General features: G+C 37.3%; 1 protein-coding gene across 1 annotated transcript in view; it reads left to right on the top strand.

Moving 5' to 3' along the window:
* EYS (eyes shut homolog) overlaps positions 1-24,511 on the top strand; it is a 660,788-nt gene that overhangs the window by 369,789 nt on the left and 266,488 nt on the right. Inside the window, exons 25-26 of the mRNA XM_042829470.1 lie at positions 20,379-20,569; positions 22,280-22,371. Coding sequence (XP_042685404.1) covers positions 20,379-20,569; positions 22,280-22,371 — 283 coding nt within the window. The remainder of the gene's footprint in view (positions 1-20,378; positions 20,570-22,279; positions 22,372-24,511) is intronic.

Here is a 24,511-nt window from a genome sequence, read left to right as displayed (position 1 = left end):
CTGAGGGAGCTGGGATTGTTTAGTCTGGAGAAGAGGAGGCTCGGGAGACCTCATTGCTTTCTACAACTTCCTGAAGGGAGGTTGTGATGAGGAGGGGTTTGGCCTCTTCTCCCAGCCAACAAACAGGACCCAAGGAAATGGCCACAAGTTGCACCAGAGGAGGTTTAGGTCAGACATAAGGAAGAACTTCTTCCCTCACAGAGTGGTCAGACATTGTGTTAGGGTTGGGTTAGGGTTAGACACTCTATGATCTGTTTGGCATTCTAGGTAACAGATCTGCAGGTTTTTTAATTTCTCCAAAACTCTGAAGCAGTTCACTTTATAAGAAAGTCTATGTCTGTGCTAAAGGCTCCGGTTAGGTCTCCCTGGCACATGCTGTGGTTTTTGAAGAACAGCTGAACATGTGGCCTGAGCAGCCCAGGCTGGCACGATCTGCAGGTCACATTAAATGCTGCAGCAAGCAGCCCTGGGGGCTCTTCCATACTGAGTTGTGACCTCTACTTAAACACCCTACCTGCAGGTGCCTGAAGTGTATGCTAGCTGTTTCTTTCAAGCATAAAGAAGCTGTTAGGCTGCTACTTAATGATTCTGTTCAGAAAAATCTCCCCAGCGTCAGGCTCAAAGTCAGTCACCTGACAGCTCGTCCTTGCAGCCACACAGGAAGCTAGACTGTGTGCTGGTTGGCCTGCTGGATCCATACTGCGTCTAAGAAATAAAGAGCCTATAAATGCCAGTAGTAATCTTAGCTAAGGAGAGAAGCTCACTCTCTTAATCACAAGTGGACGCGAAGGCAGAACTCAAGTAGGGGGCAAAGCAACAGGACATGAATATCAGCTTCCTCTCAGTGCTACAAGCACATCTCTAGATGTTGCTGTAGGTATTTTTTATTATCTAAAATATCTGATGCAGGTTGCTAAGCAACTGCTGCATCTACTAGAGATGAAGTACCATTGCATTTTTTTTCTTGCCCTAAAGTTAATTGTGAGAAAATTCACCGTCTTATGTGTAGCCATTCTTTAGAGTTCTACTTAGCACTGCAGAAGATCTGTACTGAAGAATCTGTGTGAATTGCTACCAAAATATTTTGGAGGTAATTTTAGCTGAGTAAAGACCTAAGAGCAATGGAAGAAACCTTCTGTAAAGTGCAACAGGCTTTTATGACAAAGTTCAATTTTGTCACATTCTTATGCATAACATGTTTATGACACCATCCTTCTGTCAGGAAATAAGCTATGGATAAGGATAGAGAAATAATGCACAAATCTTGTTTGCCTATATACCCTTCCCTGTTAAAGGCTGTAAACCATTTAGAGTCAAGACTGCACAATTATTTAAGGTTTCTGTTACAGAACACAAGGAGATTTGCTAACTTACACAAACTAATAAGAGACTGATTGACTGATTTTTATTTAGATTAGTTTCTCCAGGGAATTGTATCTGAAGTGAAATCATAGGTAGGGTTGGAGTCTCACCATGTTGCAGTCTCCAGACTGCTTTTGTGAGAGTTTTGGCTCAGCTAAGAGAGATTTTGCAAGACTACCTTGGTGAAGTTGGGATATATAATAAGCTAACTCAGAGTTTTCAACCGTTGCGGAATTAACCTTATTTTATTTCTCTTTCTAATCTATAGAATATTAACATGTACTGGAAGGTACATCCCTTCCATTAGAGACCAGACTATTTTTAAAGTAGTTGTGGCTTTTGATTTACTTTTTTTGAGCTCTAATAGCTTTATAGTAGAAATTCAGTGTAACTTAATTTAAGCTTCCAATTTGAAACCAGCTCTTGTAGTGGTATTTCCAGTAGTTAAATATACTAAATCATTTTGTATCTTTCTTGAAATAAATGTGTTAAAAGTTCATGATTAATAAGCAAATGTGGAAACAGAAGGCTTAGACACACACCAAACATCTTGGCAGCCAAATAGAGTGGTAACTAAAGATAAATCTGCTGCTGTTTTTTTTTTTTGTTTGTTTGTGTGTGTGTGTGTGTGTGTGACAAGAAATAAAAAGCTATAGTGTGTAATTATCTGGGCTTTACTACCAATTTGTAAGTTTATGTACGCAGTAGACTGCCATTTATAGACATGCTCAATTTGCTTGTGACGACCGAAAAGCAAGCTCTTCATTTCTGAGAGCTTTGAAAAATGGGTTGTATTCACTTCCTAAAATTTTTAAGAACTCGCATCACAATTGATAGGGAGCTAAAAACTATTGTCTCTTAGAGATTATTTTTCATATAATATGAAATGTCTTCTGATATTTTTCTGGTTCAGTAGTATGAACTGACTCACTGAACACAGATGAATATGAATGAAGTTTTAACTTATGTTTTTACTTATTGTGTCAGCATACCACCAGATCAGCACTGATCAGCAGAGCACCTTTCTCTGTACTTCAAGAAGAGCAGAAAAGCCAGAACTTTCCCGAACTAAAACATAATTACCTTATAAACAAAGAGAAAAAAGAAGGGTAGAGAATCTGTGCAGTAATGTCATTAGAGAAGTATGGGGTGAATATTAGAAAAAACTGAGGGATAGATTCTTTAATTCTGTATCCACAAAAGTAGAACAAGTTATTTTGTCTGGAAATCTATTGTGTTTTAAGTTCATTGAATTCAGAGTCATCTCACATTCTTTGAATGTAAAGCTTCCTCCTCCAAGAGATTATAGGATCTAGGGGAGCTGTGAGGGAAGATGAAAGTAAAGATTTTATCGGATTAATTGAACTTCTCTTAACTTTGCACAAGGGTGAGAAAATAGTTCACAGAACATGCAGGTAAACAGTTGTTTTTAATGCACATCATTATAATATTAGCCAACTAGCAATTCTAGTGGCAACATAGCATCATCTCTCTGGTTTTTTTCATAACATTTGTTGCTGAGAAAGCGTGGGTTATATGACTAAATTTGCAATAGGAGTTATTTGTCATACACTAGCAAGATTTCAGGCATGTAAGATAGGCTTAATCATGCCTCATCTTGACAGTTTATGAAAATATCCATATGGGCCGATATAAATATTTTTTTCCATCATTATTTGGTGGCCTCTTTTCATTACTTTTATTTAGGAGACCCCAGCTTTGTGCTTATCCAAAAGTGCAGGGAGGCCTTGGCCTGAGCCACTCTTCGCTGGTTTAAACTCTGAGTCAGAGCCCAGTGGCTGATGTAGCTTCCTTTTGTAGCTCCAGCTCTGGGCATGGCCGCACAACCAGCAGTCACTTCCTGATGAACAGCAGCCCTTGGTGTGCATGGAGCTTTGGGATCTGTTAGGCTGCAGAAGGAAATCAAACTGGTCTGTGCTGGAAAAAAATAAATAAATAAATAATAATAATAATAATAAAATCCAAATTAAGCCTAAGACCAAGGAGAACAAAATGTGATGCTTTATCTGGTGAAAACCTGAGGATGCTGACAGCTGCAACCTCTTGCACCTGTCCCCATCCCTCCTGGGGAAGACAGAAAAGTTAACCTTGTGACCCAAGAGGAGAGTAGCAGGCTAAGCCTAACTGCAAAGAAAAAGGAAAGGAAGAAAATAATTAACTATACGTTTCTGTGTTAATTGTAGAACAATTTCTGTGTTTCAAATTTTATTTTCTTTTGCCTGTAAGAGGATTTTGAATGAGACTGTAGACTGCCGTTATATAGAGAAATAGATGGTTTGGGGTTGTGGTTTGTCTCAAGGAATGAATCTGAAATTATTCCGATAAATCATGCTGAAAATGTTCCCTTCTTTCTAGCCACCGTAAGTCAAATCCAAATTATCCTTTGTTTCCCTGTTCTCCAAGAATTGCCCTCATCCCAGGCTAGAGAACCTATTCTTTCCTCCTCATTTATGTTTTTCATGGATTTTGCTGCTTTTGGAGATGAAATGCCCTCTGTGCTATCTTTCTACCTAGTAGCTGGAACATTTGCCAATACGTAGAAGATACAAATATTAAGTCCAAGACAAAGAAAAAAAGTTGAACCTGGGTTTCCCATGTCTGAACAGTGTAATAATTGCACTGTAGCATAAAAGATGAACAGTGGCACTGCTATCACCTTTCTGGAAGTAAAGGAAAATAATGATTCCTGTTTAGTTCTTTGAAAGTGCAATTGTACGTGACAAAACACAGCAGATAGGTTTGGCCTTCAGCATCCAAATGGGCAGCCCTACATGCGATCCTTCATCAGGTGCCTGTAGCTGAGGAGGGGTCAGAATCCCCGCTGCTACCTTGCGCGGTTTCTATTATCTGGTGTTAGATAGCTTCCTATTTTCTGTGCAGTTTTGGGAATATTGTTCAAAAATACTTAGTTTTCCAAGTACTGCATTGTTCTTAATCCTATTTTAGGATGGCAGAAAGTCATGGTATAGGGATTTGGACCATCTCCAGTGGAGATGGTCCTCAGTCAGTCATTCCCTGAATTATGTTTAAGAAAAAGAGCAGAACACTAATTATTTTGCAGACCGAATTTTTAGATAGCTATCTTTTACATGGCTTTCAATTATTTCTCACTCAATATATCTGATTGTACCTTATTTAGACTAAATAAGAGGCTTAACCCATTAAGGCTGTGTTAACTTTTTTCTTCATGCTTTTCTAGACATATTGCAACTAATATGTAATGCCATACCTGCATAGATTTCCCAAACTACACTTCCAAATGTATGTCTTCTTTGTTCTTATAATGCAGCCCCCACTTAAAAAAATCAAAATAAGAATGTTGCATTCTTTTAACATCATATACTTTCTTAATGTGCAAGATTATCTGAATTCTACTCTTCATATCTGTGGTACCATTGAAGTAATGCAGTCAAAATCCTGTTACAGTACTTAAGTCCTCTGAGGTTACAGCCCTGTGCATGAGGCAACAGCCAGAAACACTGGACTTTTTCCTGCTGGTCTCTGTCCCAGTGGGTTTTGCATTCATTTCTGCAGAAGAGCATTATTCAGAAATGAATATGATCAACAGTATTCTTAAGGAAGATGAGAGCTGTGGGTTAAATTTCTTCAGGCAGACGGTTTTGTAATATATATGTCACTTCCTTGGCAGTAATGTGTGTGTATATGTGAATTGTTGTCACATATTAAATATGCTTACTGTCTATGTAGGAAAAGAAACTGCTGCTCCTTCCTTCAGGAAAAGGCTTTGTAGTATGATCTTATGGACAGAATCTGATTTAGGGGTTCAATAAGGGCGAAGGATTTAAGTCATAGGAACTTAAAGCTGCACATAAAGTTCAGCGTGCTGGCCAGTTTGCATGCTGTTCTAACTCATCCTCTGTATAGTAGGAAGCTGATTCTCTCTCCTCAGACATTTTCAGCACCCATTCTAAATATCAGAGCTGTCAGTTGATAAAACTTGTACCGATGGAGGAGAGAGAAAGCTTCACAATGAGGCTGAGGAAGGTCACATAAATCATAGGAATTTCTTATTCTTGAGATGGTAGTTGTAAGTATTAACCATTGATAATGTTAGGATTTTAATTTCAGATGAATCCTTAAATTAGAACATTTGAAAGATATAAGATGAATTTCTGATGTTCTGGACCTTATAAGTGCCAAATCGTATACCGAATTGAAAATAATAATTTGAGGATGGGCTGTAAAAAATCCTCTCTATATCTTTTATATGTCCTGAAAAATAGGATGGTCTGTCTGTCTTCTGTTTTGTGAACATTCTCCCAAGATTTCTTTTTCCTATTAGGTGCGTGGAAAATACATATTAGGAAATATGTGACTTGAAATTATAGGCATTTGGCTCATTCAAGCTAACAACACTAAGAGGCTCTTCCTAAAGCAAACTTGCAAATGTGGTGACACAGCTACTTGGATGGGCAGAGACTGGTAAAACAAACAAACAAAAAAAAACCCTGTCTTCTTGGACTACACACCTTCTATAGTGACATCATGAATTCTCGTGTTTGACTACTGATACAAAGTGGTTTTCTAGGATCTGCAGAAGAACTGGCAGTGTTTTCTTGCCATTCTTTGAAAGAAATTGCTTTGGAGCAGTTGAAGTTCCCATTGGGCACTTCTCTCCCTTGCTTAAACAGGAAGATAATGTGATAACAGCTTTTTTTTTATGGATAAATTAAATAACCCACCAAAGAACAAGTGATCTCTTTAATTGATACTAACATTCAGAGCCCGTGCTTTCCTTCAGAAGGACTTGACTTAAATGTTTGTTTTCCTTTTTTATTTTCTGTAAAATCTTTTATACCCACCAGGAACTTGCTGATAAACTAGTAGTTGAAATATGTTGTTTTGTTAAAATTACAGAGGATCTGGGTAGATGTGCTTTGTAAGTTAAAGCTGATTATGGTTTCCTCATACTTGTGGAAGAGTCAACATCATTCCGTGAATGTGTGAAGAGCAACTGCAAACACAAGCCAAAAGCTGGCAAGGACCTCTACATGATAAATTAATTCTGCTGTTGCAGGTTGCCAGATGGTATTACCACTTTGCATAAGCTTCCACCTGAGTTCTGATCACACATAATCCTGTCTTGTCTTTTTCACAATTTCAGAAATGCCATCTATAATCTTCTTTAGAGTGAAGCTCTTAACACTTACCTTCCCCTCAGCTTGCATTAGTGACTTTGCTGATTCTACCTCTCGCTCCTGATTTCTCATCTCTGCTCTCTACCCTTTGCTACCTAGGATTCTTTTCTATCGTTTTCTCACTTTTGCTCACTTATCTGAAATATCTTCTGAGTTTCTTATGTGGCATGCATAAATGTATGTGGTTCTATTATCTCTACCTGAATCTTTTTTGCTTCGTTGATGTCTTTGGATCTATTCTAAATGTAACCAGTGTTTCCAGGTTTTCTTATTGTCCTCAGGTCTTCTTTTCTATTGGAAAATTTTCCCATATAAATGCATTTCTCTGTAACATGACCAAACGCTATGTTTCACATAGTTTCTTCAGAAGCAAAATCTCTTGATCTTGCCATTTTAATTGTCTGTATCATCTTGATAGTGAACACCTTCGCCCTTTGACTTGGCGAAATTTGACTTTATTTTTTTCCTTCAGAAATAAGGGTGTATGGGTGACTACTCTTTGTTTTACAGCTTTTGCTGCTTGCTAGCCAGTATTTCTTAAGCCACTTATCTCATTCAGACAAGTCCCTGCAGTTAGGTTTTCAGTTAGTTTTCTGTTTACATTATGATCAAAAGTGGGAAGCTTTCCCTCAATACTTGTTTAAAAACCCTCTATCCCAACCACACACATATATATATATATATATATATATATTTTGGGATTCCAACATGCACTTAAACCAGGAACATTACAGTCAAGCATAATGCAAACAAATACATTGACTCTGAAGCAACATGAGTTTGTTTCATTACCGGAGACAAATTTGATACATCTAGTTATTCTGGAAGATGTCCTGTGTCTGAACACTTTAATCTTCATGATTCATACAAAATCTTTGCTACACAACATTTCTGGGAAGGCTTTTTTGGCACTAGAAGTACTTCTACACAGGGGAAATTATTCTACAGTGGTTAATCTGTAACTCCAACTGTGAACTTAAATTTTTCAGCTAAGAAATTACATTAAATGAATATTTTGAAATAAGTTACTCCAACAGCACTATGATTTTACGTCTTCTGCTACCCCTGAGCTGCAAGTTCCTATATTAAAAAGCTATCAAATAAGAATTTTGTACTATGGTACAAGTGACTAGTTTTCATACAAATGAGAAGATCTGGCACTCCTTTGGCCATCTATTTTACGAATCATATATTATATATTTTGGTTTTCCCTAATAGATTATATGTCATAAACGATATATACCAAATTTATTGATCCTGTTTTCAGACCTAGTTCATTTGGGTAACCTTCAAAACATTCACTGAGTTTTATGTGGTGTGGCATTTTCTGTAGTGTTATTAACAATTTTTTCCCTACTTAAATTTTTAAATATTCATGGCAGCATTTGTTTTGTTAGTACTTGTTACATTAGCAGGATCTAGACCTTTGCATCTTAGAAAATGAAACAGAGCGTGTGATGTTGTATTCATCCATCTTATACCTCCATTATTGTACATCACTGAGTAAATTAATACTGTGAATGATTAAGGACTTTTAACATTCACCAAGTGATTTTTGTTAATATTTTGCATGCATACATGTCTTCTTTAGAACTGCTAAGTTAAGTGGGGATAAAATCCATGCATACTAGGCAGCCTGCAGGCTTCTGTTACTTAACATAGGTTAATGAGGGAATGAGGAATAAGGCTCCCCACATTTTTAGTTAAGTGCTTTAATATTTCTTTTGTAAGACAGCCTCTCCTTAGCACTGCAGTGTGGTTTGGGGAAAATAAAACAGGCTATACAACAGACTAAACTCACCTGTATATGTAAGATATAGAGATAGTCACACTTCCAGCAGGTGGGGCAAATTATTTTGGAGCACCCTGTTATTAGGATCAATAGCTTCAGCCTTGTTTGTAAAAGACAGCTTGGTAGGGAACTGTTGCGAATACTGTCCATCTCTAAACTTGTTCACAGCTTTTTTTTTTTTTTTTTTTTTTTTTTGCTTCGTTAGAAAAAAATAATAATAATTAAAAATCCATCCTTTCTCCCAGTGGATTTGACCAGATAAAATAATAAAACCAAGTCTGGTTTTATTCTGGATTTCACTATGTTCTTCTGTTTTTTTTTTTTTTTTTAGTCAGAAAATCATGTTGCTTAAGCGATTGATCTGCTATTGTATGGGAGTGAATTATTGCTTACCTCACTATAGAATGAAAATGTTGTGCTTTTGGCTTGCAGTTCTTAGGGCACTATGCAAGATTTTGATTATTGTTCTATTCTGATATATATTTATTCTGAATAATGAGAGATTTACCTCCTGGATTAGCTCACAATACTATGAAGGTTTTCCAAGCCATTTTATGTATACTTCTTGCTGTAACCAGCAAGAAAATTTATTTTGAAATTTATAAAGTAGTAGCTAAAATGTTAAAACTAGTTCAGTTCCATTTGTTCAAAGTTCAGTTGTAAGAGACTGAAAATAGCAATAGGTTTATGAGTAGGAAAAACAAGCCCAGATAGTTTAGGGATCGCTGTACTGCTCTCCCAGCGGTGGCTGCAGTGCCTTCTGGCTGTGGGGCTGTCAGCACACAAGCAGCAGAGCAGGGCTTGGTGGTGGCCGTGCACCAGCTGCCAGCACTTTGTAGAAGGGGGAGCAGGAGGGAAAGATTTTAACCACTGCTTGTGAAGTTCTGCTGAAAGCAAGCCCTGTTATCCTCAAGGTGGGATCAGCTGCTGATTCCTGCTATAATACTTGATCCTCTCTCTGTCCCTCATGGTACATCTAAAAGGAAAGAAACAACACAGGCTTTAGCTGAAACAGAACCGTATGCAGCTGAGTTATTCCTGATTTTATACCTTCACTGAAAGGATCTCTTCTACACACCCTCAGATCGCAGTAAAACTTAATACCTCTCTCCATTATTTGTATCTTGTTGAGCTAGCCAATGTGTTGGAAAATCTCCTATGGGAAAACACTGGCAGATAGCAGTCACAAAGATCTTGGTTCCTTTCACTAAGCTAATAATTAATAGATCTGAAAATGCAGTGTACTTTACATCAAAACCCACATTGAAACATTAAAAAAATCCAAATTTAGGAACTATTTATTAATGAATAATAAAGTTAAATTCCTCCATTAATTACATTCCAAGTGTCTCCTATAATTTAAATGGACTGCTATTAGAAGGTCTTGTTCCTCCTTTCACTCAGTTCAGAGAGTGGTGAGGATTCAGAACTTTCTCAATTCTTGGTTGGTGATGTATGTATCAACATAAATAAATGACTTTTAAATGTACAGCAATCAACTAATTTATTTACTTTTAAAATTAAGAAAACATAAGACAATATCTGTCACTGTACTCCAGTATATATGAAGTATATATTGAATTATATAATATAGAGAAATAAATTATATGTATAGAGAGAAATATATAACATGAAGTATATATAGAATTTATGGCTTTTGCTGTGTTGGAACTATTCTCTTCTAGAAAAGAAACTGTGTTTATCTGTAGACAGAAAAACATTTCTTCCAAAAATAAACAAGAGTTATCAGACTAGACAACTAAAGCAGAAATACTTGAAACTTTCAAGATTTTCATGCTTATCTCCACCTGTAGACATTTTAAGTATTTTATTATTAGAACTCAGAGTCAATGCCTCTTGTTATTATGCTCTCATTCTTCTAAACCTTTAATTTAGATAAGCTGCATTACATATATCTTGCTCTGATTCTTTTTTTTTTTAAACATCAGATTTTTTTCCATTATATCATACACTTGCATTTTCAGGTTGAATTATTGATGGAATTTATTTGTCAGTAATGGTAGGAGTAGAATTAAATACAACACTCTTAGCGTTAAATGCGTAAAGAGAACCATGAGGATTTCCAAGTGTCAGTTGACACATCTTATATAGCAAACTTAAGTAGTTTGCTTTTAGAGAACACATTTCTGTCAGTCTAATTTCAACATCAGTGAAGTATGCCAAAAGATGCTTTGGCACAAGACCCTAGCAATAATTTTCTGAACCTTGGGAAAGATATTATAGTGGGCCTTTAAAGATGTTTCAGTGCAAAAGAGGAAGAGGATTTTTGACATCTGAAAGTAAGAAGGTAAACTGACAATTTAAGCATTGCTCACAGGCAAGTAACTGAAGGAGAAAACTTGCAAGAGCATAGAGTTCAAGTTCTGTCACTACAAGGGAAGGGTTGGGGGAATAACAGAAATTTTAAATTAACTTTGGATTTGATGAACCTGTTGGGGCCCTTCCAATTAGGGTTATTCTAATGTTTTTGTTTTTTGATGTTCTAACTGATAATAAATATTGAATTTTAAGGTATTGAAAGATGCGTATATATTATTTGTATAAATTGCAAATAACTATTTCCAGAACTATGGTGTAGTTATAACTGTTCCAGTATTGCAGTTAATATTCATAAATTACCTGTGCTAAGTGATTCTGGAAAAAAGTGTAGTCTGAAGTGCTGAGATTGGGCAACAGTAAATGGCCAGTAGTTTGGCTTTCAGAATGCAGGCATCCGTGAAAATTGAGATTGAAATCAACAGAAATTGAGAGCTTAATGTTAGGTGTTAAAACCTGAGTATTTTTTTGTGAATATCGTTTTTAAAGTGTTCCAAATTCATGAATTTCCTGAATTCATCAATAAAGGCACAGGAGCTAAAGCTCTCCGAATTGTTATAGTTCTGAGAAGGGAAAAAAAAGTACATCTGATTTCCATTTACTTCGAAATAGACTCATCTAAGTTACACTTTTGAAACTGTTAATGTATTTGAGAGAGATGTATTATGTAGGAAATTTCTTTTTCTAACTGTATTTTATAACTCTTGAACAGAATTGGGAGTGAGGACAGAAAATAAAAGCAAATGCAGCCAATTATTCCTTTATGGAGTTAGCAGGAAAAGTAAATGCAGATTTCACTACAAACAGCCAGTAAAGGTATGGGTTTTCATGTGAATCACAGTCTGGCTGAAAACTGAAGGAGTTACTCAACAAATGGATCAGTGGGTCTGGCTGATGAATGCCTATGAAAAGAGAAATTTTACAGTAATTGCAGGAAATAGGAATGAATTTCATGGCTTTTACGGTCTGAATTTCCATACATTTCAGGCAACTAACTTGTGTGTGTATTTGTGTACGTTTAGGCTTCAAGGACAAATGCTGTAAGACAGGAGCTCTAAAACAGACATGTTTCCCTTTCAGAAGAATTTTGCAGACTACTCATATCTGTTGTTCTGTGCAAGCATGACAGAAGAACAGTAAGGAGGGTTTATTCATAACTTGTTTTTCTTTGCTTGAAAGCTACTTATAGGCTGCACTAGCAACAGTTCTGGATGTTAACCACATTTTATTGTTGTCTAGCATGCCACATTAGAGAACATTTCAACTTTGAGAGAAAAACATAACTATAATTCTCTGCTAGTCACGCAGTACAGGCTTCTCTGACAGGGTAAAGCAGGCTCACTGTAACTGAGAGTATGTTATGTGGAATCAAAGGTGAGGCATATCACAGTGAAAGTAGCATTGCATCTAGAAATAAAAATACTGGTTGAAAATCATTGCTCTGTTCTGTCTTTAAGGTATTTCAGCTGAAAAGACTAAAGACAACATACGGAAAAATATGAGACTTACTTGAAAATGAACTAAAACCTTTAAAATACTGTTTGCAAATATAAAATAAGGGAAGGGAAGGTGGGTGAGTGATAGGAAAGATAGGAAAAGAGCAATAATTATGTCAAGTGGAGATAGTCACCTCTAGGATCCAGTGATGTCCTGTTGTATGTTGTTCCAATGGTCCAAGGCTGATGCAGGAGCAACGGCGCAAGGATAAGTGGTGGCAGAATGGGCCAGCCTTAGGCAGGAAGCAGGTTAGCAGTAGGCAACTGACAGCGGGTCCAGGAGAGACAAGCAAGTTTCAGATAGCTGGCCCAGGCAAATCAGGCAGCAGGCAAGTGTCACAAGCCCAGGCACTCAGCCTGTCTTCGTACCAGTGGTGATCAGCTCCCTGATCATCTTCATGGCCCTCCTCTGGACCCACTCCAGCAGCACCACATCTTTGCTGTATTGGGGGCCCGGGACCTCCCAGAGTAATCTCTTACACCACATTTTTATATTCTGTTAGAACTCACAGGAGTAGTGAAGCATGAATTCTTTATGGCTCTGACAGTAAGCATGTTTCTGCTGTGGTAAGTTACCTGTTTCACTTAAAAATCGTTGTCTCTTATCCTCCTGCCTTTCATGTCTGTGAAGGTATAGTGGCTGAAATTGCCATCAAATCACATAATTAAAACTGTGCATACCAACTGCAGTATGAAGAAGGTAGGAGCTAGAAAGAATGAATTCTCCATATCAAACGTGATCTAGGTGCAAACAGAACTGTAGATTGAATGAAGCAAGTGCAAATAGCTGTTTAATGTTTGAAATTATTTAGAAGTATTAAGTGAAAAGCTTGCATACGCTGTAGCTTTGATAAAATATTTAACTATAATTGAGAATAGTCAGAGTTGTTTGAAAATCTTCTCCAGGGTGTGGAATCATAGAATGACTAATCATAAAATCATAGAATGCAAAGGTACTTTTAAAGATCATCTAGTTCCAGCCCCCCTGCCACAGACATAGGCACTGTTTTGATAATGACATGTAATATTACAATTACTTTGGTGAAGACATACATTTCAATTAGGAAAGGAAGTCCCACTAAGCAGCTCTACCACTTAGAGAGTTTTCTTATAAATATCTCCCCCTTTCTTTTTTTAATGTTCAACTTCAAGATAAATTAATACTAATAAAATTTATTTTTTGTTCATGTTCCATGGTCCTCAGAAAGTGAAGAAGTAAACCTAGGCACCAACTTTCATTGTGAAATGTTATGGCTGAGTTTTCCTTGTGCTGTTGTAGTTAGAGGACTGAAGATATCTTTATAAATTAAAAATGAAAAAATTATGAGGTCACTGCAGAATTATTACCAGCACTAATCTCTCCAAGAATACATTCACTAAAATATTTCTTGAACTAAAACATTCTGCAGGTGCTTTTGTAAATTGAAAGAATGTTGTGAATGACTACTTATAGAGACTGAAATGGATGGAAGTGCTAGCTGAATGTAATGTTTTATCTGACTTAGCATCTGCAATTCTTTGTACTGTTTTTTACTTCATGTGAAGTGTCAGGGGTTGAGGTGCTTGTCTGTCCTATCCCAGTATATTTTGTTGGATTAAATTCTCTTTACAGTGTGTTGTCAATCTTTTTGTTATCAGTACTTTAATGATCTGCAAACCAGTTTATAGTATCCTGCAAATCAATTTATTTTGCCACAGTTTACAGGATATTGATTCTTGGTAGTCCCAGGAAATTCTACCTCATGTATAACAGTTTCTTACAGTGCTGGTATACCTGCAGTGTTTTAGCAGGAAAAATGACTTTAAAGGGCTTATCCTTCTCATCATAGCAAGCAGTGAGGTTCAGGCCTTGATGATTTGGCCTTGGTAAGCCCATGCTGTCTGTTCCCAGTTGTCTTCTTGTCTTTCATGACTTAGGAAATTGCCTCAAAGAGTGTTTGCTCTGTAGCCTTGCCAGAGACAGTGTTAAGGCTGACTGCCTTTTTCCAGACACAAAGGGTCTCTGCTGACTGTCATGACCTCTCACAGATAGAAGAGACCCATCTTGCAGTGACATCATCTGCTTCCTTCCACGCCTATGGATAGGTGCCATCTCATTCCACAGACTTGTATATATCCAAGTGGTTTGACTCTACAAACTGAGCTCGGAGGGATCTGAAAGGTGGGAAAACAAGGCTCAGCACTGAATAGTAAGGCAAAATGAGTATCTCAATTTTCTGTTTCTCACTAGGTCATGCTGACCAGTGGGCCCATTAATATTTGTTTTGCTACAGTTATAGCAAACAGAAACCTTTCTTGTTGTCCTTTGCATATTTTGGTAGTTTCAATTCCAGTGTTGCTCTTCCAGACTCTACATATTTCTGATCCTATGTTCCTTCCAAGCAGCCTGTTTCTGCTTCCACCACTGCACTTTTCCTTTCCTGTGCGCTGAAAATGCTGTCTTTTAAGATTAGTTAGTTCTATTGAGCCCTTTTACCCTCAAGAGAATTTTTTAATGGGGTTCTGCCAAGAAGATCCCTGATGGGGTTAAAATCTGTATCTCCAAGTCCAGAGTTGCTGTTTATCTTGCTTTGTTTAGAATCTTAAACTCCACAGTCTCCTAGTCATTGCAGCTAAGGCTGCCCTTGACCTTTACATTATCCAGCAGTCTTCCCTTGGTGATGTGTTGCACAACATCTCTCACAGCATCTCTCCTAGCTGATTAACTAGTCACCTGCATCAAGAGATTGTCTAGAAATCTCCTGGATTTCATCCAGCCAATTACCTTTACAGCAGATACTGAGTTGGTTAAAATCACTTATGAGTATCGGGGCCTGTTAGTCAGCTGTCTAAAGGTTTCATCTGCTGAAAGCTAACAGGATATCCCAAAGGTGCTGTTCTTTGCATTCTGTTTGCACAAGCATTGGCTATGGGGCAGCTGTTGGAGTTTGGTTTTAGAATCATAGAATTATAGAATCACCAAGGTTGGGAAAGACCTAAAAGATCATCCAGTCCAACCGTTCACCTATTCCCAATAGCTCCTACTAAACCGTGTCCCTCAACACAACATCCAGCCTTTCCTTGAACACCCCCAGGCTCGGTGACTCCACCACCTCCCTGGGCAGTCCGTTCCAGTGCCTGACCACCCTTTCTGAAAAGTAATACTTCCTAATGTCCAGCCTGAATCTCCCCTGCCGTAGCTTGAAGCCATTCCCTCTGGTCCTATCACTAATGACACGAGAGAAGAGGCCGACCCCCAGCTCACTACAACCTCCCTTCAGGAAGTTATAGAGAGCAATGAGGTCTCCCCTGAGCCTCCTCTTCTCCAGGCTGCACATTCCCAGCTCCTTCAGCCTCTCCTCATATGGCCTGTGTTCCAGACCCCTCACCAGCTTTGTTGCCCTCCTTTGAACACGTTCCAGGGCCTCAAAGTCTTTCTTGCAGTGAGGGGCCCAAAACTGGACACAGTACTCGAGGTGCGGCCTCACTAGTGCTGAATACAAGGGAACAATCACCTCTCTGCTCCTGCTTGCAACACTGTTTCTGATGCCAGCCAGGATGCCATTGGCCTTCTTGGCCACCTGGGCACACTGTCGGGTCATGTTCAGCCGAGCATCAATCAATACCCCCAGGTCCATTTCCTCTACGCAGTCCTCCAGCCACACCGCCCCAAGCCTGTAGCGTCGCCTGGGGTTGTTGTGGCCGAAGTGCAGGACCCGGCATTTGGCCTTGTTGAAACTCATCCCATTGGCTTCAGCCCAGCTCTCCAGCCTGTCCAGATCCCTCTGTAGGGCCTCGCTACCCCCAGGCAGATCCACACTTCCAGCCAATTTGGTGTCATCTGCGAATTTACTGAGGGTGCACTCGATGCCCTCATCGAGGTCATCAATAAAGATATTGAAGAGGACAGGCCCCAGCACCGACCCCTGGGGAACACCACTCACGACCGGTCGCCAGCTGGATTTGACTCCATTCACCACCACTCTCTGTGCCCGGCCCTCCAACCAGCTCCTTACCCAGCCAAGAGTGTACCCATCCAAGCCTTGGGCTGCCAGCTTCTGCAGGAGAATGCTGTGGGAGACAGTGTCAAAGGCTTTGCTGAAGTCTAGGTAGACCACATCAACAGCCTTTCCCTCATCCACCAGATGGGTCACTAGATCATAGAAGGAGATCAGGTTGGTCAAACAGGACCTGCCCTTCACGAACCCATGCTGGCTAGGCCTGATCCCCCGGTCACCCCGCACATGCCGCATGATCTTCCTCAAGACAATCTGCTCCATAACCTTCCCTGGCACCGAGGCTAACAGGCCTGTAGTTCCCCGGATCCTCCTTACGACCTTTCTTATAAATGGGAGTCACATTGGCAAGCCTCCAGTCTTCTGGGACCTCACCAGTCAACAAGGAGCGCTGACAGATGATGGAAAGCGGCTCGGCTCTCACCTCCGCCAGTTCCCTCAGCACTCTCGGGTGGATCTCATCTGGCCCCATCGACTTGTGACAGTCCAGCTGGAGCAGTAGGTCTCTGACTGTTTCCTCCAGAATCACAGGGGGGTTAGTGTGCTCCCCAGCCGAGATTACCAGGTCAGAGAGAGGAGTATCCTGAGGATAACTGGTCTGACTTTTAAAGACAGACGTAAAGAAGGCATTCAGAACCTCTGCCTTTTCCTTATCCTCAGTGGTCACATTCCCAGCCTCATCCAGCAAAGAGTGGATATTCTCCTTTGTTCTCCTCTTACTGTTAATGTATTTATAAAAGAGTTTCTTATTTCTTTTCACCCCAGCAGCTAGGTTAAATTCAAGCTGGGCTTTTGCCTTTCTTATTTCACCTCTACACACTGGGGCAACGTGATTCTATATCTAGTCCAGTGAAGCAATCCGTGCAAACGTTTTCACTTTTCTAAAAAATTGTCACCTCTCATTTCCTTGTTTTCAATGAACATACCTTTCTCATGGCAGTGGTTATACACTGTTCTAAGAGATCTTTTCATTCTTTATCAAAAATAGATAAAATTTCCAAATAGAGAATTGTTAATATTTTTCATGAGAGAGTCTCTCCAATAGGCAGTGATGCCTTCTCTTTGCTTGTTGTAAGGTATTTCTGATTAAAAGGACAGTGAATTATGTAGAAGATGAGTCCATAAAAAATGGAAGAAGCAATAGCTTGACAGGGAGTTTAATGTGAAACATTACAAAACAGTAGTAGAAAGAAGAAAAACATTTACTGGAATCTTCTGTATAACTGAATCCTTGCAAATTGCAGAGAATGCGTTAGACAGAGGAATATCCAAAGACAGAAGTTCCATAATCCATTTGGACAGGCTAATGGGCATATCAAAATTTTTGATCATCTTTTACTGCCTTTAAAAGAAGAAAAAAAATTACACTTGTCTAGCTTGGGTTTTAAATTTGAAGCTCTTGGTTTTGAAGCTTAGGCAGCCAAAGCTCAGTGGAACTGAGGAAATCCAGTTGATACTGGCAAGAATTAATGAAGGTTGCCAGTCAACTAGGCTGCAGAACTGTCTGTGTAGATGCTTACAGCATGGTTAGGTTTCAAACCTTTTAACATTCTGAAATTAATAAGAATTCAAGTGGAGAACTGTATGTACGCAGGGGAACAAGCTACAGCTGAAAGGATTTTGTCAGCCAAAGGGCTTTCCTGTTTTTTAGGAAAAAGCAAGTATTAGACATTCAGAGTGAAAGATAAAATACAGTTTCAATTTCTTTCCTTTTTTTTTTTTTCTTTGCTAGGATTGGGTGATGAGCCCTCCTCTGCTTTAGGACAAATAGCAATCTAGGAAGACAATTCTGGAGGTCAAATGGATAAGCTGCTTTTATAAGTGTGGTAGAAGGATTATAAGCAAAGCTTCTGTTCTATGAAAGGAAATTATGCATTGTTAAAAATAATGTAAAAATCCTTATAGGTAAAACCCCAGGGGTAGATTTAGTTAATAGCTATTATGTGAGGGTATGGAGCCATTTGTGATTCAAGTAGCACGTTTGGTTGGTCTCACAAAAATTGGAGTCTGCAAAACAAATTGCATGCTTTCTCTCATTAACTCTTTCCATTTTCATGGACACAAAGCACTGTTTCAATAATTTAATTACTGAACTGTTTCCTTTAAAAAGCTTCCTTTGTTGCAGCATAAACATATTTCCAATCAGAAGGTAAACTGTCACTAGGTCCATTGAATAATGGAATGTATTACTTTGCAACGCAGCAGTACTTGGGATCTTAGGAAGATAAATAAGCGTGAACCTCAGGGAGAATAAAGTATAATTTTTTTCTGCAGTATCTGTATGCTTACTGTAATTATCGTAGAAAGCTGAACGTAGAAACCACTAGCTTTGGTTTATTTGATTTTTCTTGAAATTTAGAAATTTAGAGATCCAGTTCTGGGCACAGTTACCACTTACAATATAAATTTAGGAAGCATGAGTAAATGCCTTTGCTCTCCCCCTGCCTTTTTTTCTTTGCACGGTATAGAGACTTTAATTTCCTTTCTAGTGATCAGATGCCTTGCATCTGTACAGCATCGGAGAAAATACAACACTTTGACCTATTTGCACAAATTTTCTTAATTATGTGCTGAACATATCTCCTAAGTGGAGTCAAGCAGGTTTGATATCAGTGTCTCAGGGATGTGTAGGTAGCTGCATGGTGCTGTGGGAGGAGCAAAACCATGCACAGGGGCAGGTTAGGGCAAATGGAATGAGGGAATGATTTAGAAATTGAGAAGGCAAACAAAAAGGGTGGGGATTGGTAATCCTCTAAAGCTGTGTCTGCTCTTTTTATAGAGTGATAATCCTGTCTGTAAAATGGAGGAAATTGATCAATTTGAGTCTCCTGAACTTTACAGATAAAGGCTGGTATTTCAAAACAGAAATGTAAAATCCATATGCATCTAAAATTATGAGCACATCTTTTTTATATCACTGATTATGAACTGGTATTGTTTGAAGTTTTTTGTTTCTTTTACAGTGTTGAATATATAGTGTACATATATCAGTGTTTTATTGCTATTTGTTCTTCACCTCTTGGAATTTTTGAAGAGCTATGTTGAATGTTTGACTACAGTGACTCTGAACACAAATTTGTAAATGGCTTTCTGAAAAGGCATGAAAAGATAAAATTCAGCATAACTTCAGAGGAGGGCTACATTTGCATAGTGTGTAATTCATTGGTGCTCACAATTTAAACATATTATTTGCTGTTGAAATCAGTGTCCAAAAAATTAAAATTCAGTCTATTTTAGAAAACATAAATGGGATTTGTAGTCTTCAGAGATACTCATATTCACTGTTCACAATTCAGAGAGATATTAGCCAGGCAAAATAACAAAATTTACTTACTGCATGCTGTGTGTTTTATCTAGTTCATATTGTTTTACTGACTTTTTTTTTTTTTTTTTTTTTTTTTGGCAGGATGGGTAAGTTGTTATTTCTTTAAATTTATAACAGTCTCACAAAGTTGTTTAAGCAAGTAATTCTGTGTGATTCTGGAAGTGAGACTTATTCTTACTTGTAAAAAAATTCAAAATATTATAGTTTGATTACAACAAAACAACTAAATTTCTTTTGTGTCATGTGTGGAAGAGAACATGTTTTTAATTAAGAGAAGATGGATGTACTGATTCAGGAGTCAGTGTAAATACTGGGAGGTACAAAGCTAATCTCATAAGCGTGTGAATTTGTTCATGAATATATGTGCACGTTGAATACTGTTCACACAAAATGTGAAAGTGAAAGGGAAGGAAAATGAAAAGGAAAAGAAAGAAAATAGAAGACACTATGGAATGAAGAGAAAGGGAGGGAGGAAGGGAAAGAAAGATGACTCCTTGCTTCTTTCACCGAAAACTATGTGAATTCCTAACTTTGAGAAAACTACTTTTGTCTTAAGCAAGAGCCAAAGATTTGCTTGAGAACATGTTTCTTTGCTGCAGGTATTTTCCAAGTGCCATCACCTTCAGAGCCTTTCCTTTCATTGATCCTAGCTGGCTGGTTTATCATAAACCTTTGTGTTCAGTTTTTACATATTGTTAGTGTTAGTCTTTGAAGGAATAAAACTAATATCATTTTTTTAATTCTTATGTGTTGGTTTGGTAGATGTAAGAGAGTATCCTTTATTTTTGCTACTAGCAGAATAATATCTTTGCTATTAGCAGAATAAGAATGCACTGTTTATAGACGAAAAATGTATCCTTTTATTTATCTCTCTCAAAATTCCATTTACAGATTTTAGTTATGCTCACTATTATGGCGATTCTTACCTGGAATTTCAAGGCTTGCATTTAAACATGCAAAACTTCATCCACTTGGAATTTAAGACCTATAAACCTGATGGACTACTCCTATATATAGAAGAGAGCTCGGAATCAATAGGACAGTTTTTAATTCAGCTTTTTATCAGACATGGCATCTTACAGGTAAGGCATCAAAATATTCTGCTAAACGGGAAGAAAGTAAAATTTGGGATCTGTAATAATTTTATATATATATTCTGTTTTTTTACTGTAGAAAATTGTGCTATATTCAGTATTTTAAGGAAAATATTTGTCAAACTTCTCAGAATGATGTCTCATGGGATGTGAGTATATGTCTCATAACAAGTGGTTTTTGATTAAACTGAATAGTAGTTACAAGGGGAAAGTCTATCAGAAAATATAACATTTAAAAACAAAAAAAAAACATAATCAGATTTTTCTAGATATTCCTTCTTACATGCAAAGTCTAAACCTCTTTAATCTCCTCGTGCGTTCATTAAAATTGTCGTAAAGAAAAAGGCTGTGGAACTGAATGAATTTTGTCATTAAAAATGTGTAAGGGAAGAGAGCAAATCTTTCTTACTGCGTGGGTATGAGTAGAAACCTTTGACTTGATTTGTCATGATAATTGATAGTTCCAAAGTATCCATAAAACCTATTTGCTTGACTGGTGTGAAAAAACTAGATTGAAATACATTTGTGTATACGCAGTAAGGAACGAAGTCTATGTTATCTTTACTATGTTATCTTTACTTTTGGCAAATCATTCTTTCTTTTCTGAGGAAGACATCATTTTGTATTTGTGAAGAGATGTAAGAAGATTTAAGATATTAAAAGAATGGTTTCTTTTCTCATAATGCATCTTACTTTTTACTGTTAAAAACTTCCCAAAGCTATTATATTCTTCTGCAAAGATAGAGAAATTAGTGTTTTGCAAGGATAGTGAAATGAGTATTCGTATCCTATTGATTCTCATGTTTTAAAGAACATGATTATAAAAAGGTATATAAACTGCAGGTGAAAGGGAAAATAATTAAAAATAACATTTTACTTTATTTTTTTATATTGTTATTTACCATGTTTTATTATATAGTGATTATCTTAATCTGAAATAAACAAGGTTATTTTGGACAGGATGTTATTCAAGGCTTAGAAAATGTAGATGGATTTAAGTCCATCTTACTTGTTCATAGTAAAGTAATGATGCAGAAAAATATTTTCCTAACATATCGTAAGCACCATAAAATATGAAAGTGCTTTAATTGACAAAAATCTATTCAGAGTTCCCAGTGTGCCATGTTAAAACTAATTGAATTCACTTAATCATTCACAAAACTGTTCAATTGAACGTAGATTTAAAGCCCAATGAACAAGAGGTTCTAAGCTCACAATCAAGCTACAATTATAAGTAGACAAACCATGAAATCAAGTGCTTGTTCACATTAGTGTAGGAAATTAAATGGTGTTCCTAAATGCTCGAGCTTGCATGCTACATTACGTGTTTGGAAGTATAAGGAGGCCGTAAAACGGTAAGTAAAATTTACTCGTGGTCAATGCTAGTTTCGACTGTGTTGCAGATGGTCAACTTCTTTGCAAATCACGTCCATAATAAAATAATACAATCTGATTGTACAGTGCACAAAGATAAAAGCATTTTCATGCAGGCTAGCAAACATTTTCGTGTGCTTGTGTATTTCTGATGTGATATACTCCTGATCTAGATCTTCAATAAAGCATTAGTTTTTCTCGATTTGCGTGATGTCCTTCAGGTTTTCATGAAACCATTTATTATTTTTAAATCAAAGTTTCTAGGCCACTAGCTCTCTAGTTATTACAAATAATGTAATAAAAGCATTTTTTCCCACTCTATAGTACCAGTTTGTGTGTGGTAAAGCAACACAAGTCAAAAACCTCACAACTCCTGCTAGAGTGGATGATGGACAGTGGTATAAAGTGCAGATTAGGTAAGTGTTATATTTCATTGTTGTCTGTGTTTATAATTGCCTCAGAGATTGTCTAAGTTGGACAATGACATTTTATCTCATTAGCTATGAGTAGTATGTGAATGTGTGCAGTGAAATTATTTTCTGGCAGTGTGGAATACAACTCTTCCTTGGAAAGAATATTTCAAATAGTTGGACAGTGCTAATTACATCACTGATGTGCTGAAAGGAAATATATTTATTTTCATCATTATCGTGTGCCAAAGCTAAAATTACAAATCAAGAGAAAAGGTACTGTGCAGAAAATCCAAGATGCTTACTAAGTCCAGGAAAGATCTGAATTTCCAACAACAAAAATGTAACTAATAGAAACATTTGATGTAGTAACTCTTGAAAAACAGGGCTGCATTAACTACCATAGTGTAAATGCACCTATTTTGTGATATTTTTTTTTTCTCTGACTTCCCTGAGAAGGAAAGAACTTGAATATTCAAATTAAAATGCATATCAATAGCCTGGGGTAAAAACATCCTCGTTTCTATTTCCAGTGTGTCTAAAAAGTTATTTCATTGGCAGTGAATGATGAATATTAAGGATTGTTCAGGTAAGATGAGGCAAACTGATTTTTGCTGTTGAAAGAGAAGGGGAATGCATAACATTAATAGGATTCATAATATGTAGCGAGTAGTTGTTGGCAATCAGTCCAGCCTCTCTAATTGACTAGAAATAGATTTTAACATTTTTTTAGGATTTAAAATCCTAATGGTACAAATGTCAGAAGGATTTGGTTAGAAGCTGCATCATCTTGATTTCATAAAGTGCATCTTCACATGTGCTTGAGTTAAGCAAAAGTATATTCTGTACTGAAAATTACTCATTGCTTTATATCCTTTCTGTTAACAAAAATGCATTGACAACTAGATTTGATATAATCATTCTTGAAATGTTCACTATTTTGTTTCATGAAATTAACATTTAGTTTAATCAACTGTGGTATAATGAGGCAAAATAAAAAATTAAAACAACTGTGGTGAAACATTGCAGTAGCTTATTCAGTGGCTGTCTAGAGCTTTGCAAACATAATTTAATCATCACAGAACTGACTTGCAGTGAGATAAGTTTGGAATAACAGTATCTAGGAAGTTGGCAAAGCCAGGATGGGAATGCAGGACTTGCTGAATACTATACCACACTGTATAAGCACAGGCTAGGATATTCTTTGTTTTGCAGATGTTAAGAATTATGAACAAACATCGTGGGTAATTAAAAAAAAAAAAAAAAAAAAAAAAAAGCATAATGATGGTCCGGTAGTATTTCATTGAAATAAACTTTTCATTCTTCTTCTTAAGTATCACTAATTGTTTGGAGCACCTTTGATGTGGAGCTGAAAGATTTTTGGCAAATTTGCTAAACGCATCACATTTCAGTTACTGAAGATAAGCCATCTGCAAACAGTATGCTGCCTTTATAGTGTCAAATTTAACAAAACAAATAGAAGTAGGATTGTGTAATACAAGTTGAAGCACGATGAAAATCAGTGATGATATCTTCCTTTTCTGCTTACAGGAAAGTATTTTACATCATAGACGAAGAAAAGGACAAATTTCCCACAGAGATCATTACTTTTGTTCACATCAGCAATGTTACACCTTTTAATGTTTGCAAATAGACATGCATATTACTGTGAGGCACTGCTCTCTATCCCGTCCTCATAGTTCACCAGGACATTCATGCTGAAAGTAAAATAGCAGCATTTCTGAAATAAATTTCTCATGATGATAGAATGTTGTGGCTCAACTGTAACAACTGAAAAAAAATGGATGCAGTAAAAGGACAGGATTTTCATCACAGATCTTGGAAAGATTGATAATTTCAGATATGATATTGCCCCAAATTAGTTTGTAGTATTGGCTGCAAAATGGAGCATGTGCCTCGGAGCAGTGCCCAAGAGCCCTGTACTTATATGCAAGATAGCGTGGTTGTTCACTAAGTCTTCTTTTAATGAAAATCATTCTGCCTATTTTACCCACATCTGATTGTCTGGGTTTTGTTACAAGTGAGCTGATAATGCGATAGTGAAAGTCTGGATATGGACAATATCCTGCAGGGCTTAGATTTTTTGCAGGCCTTGTAGAGGGAAGAAGGTGTTAAAAAGATTTGA

The sequence above is a fragment of the Centrocercus urophasianus genome, unplaced genomic scaffold, assembly GCF_019232065.1.
Source record: "Centrocercus urophasianus isolate 14NV4802_14NV808 unplaced genomic scaffold, USGS_Curo_1.0 seq_10, whole genome shotgun sequence".
Lineage (NCBI taxonomy): Eukaryota > Metazoa > Chordata > Aves > Galliformes > Phasianidae > Centrocercus > Centrocercus urophasianus.
The sequence above is the reverse complement of the archived record's forward strand: the minus strand, read 5'-3'. Positions and strand labels throughout refer to the sequence as shown.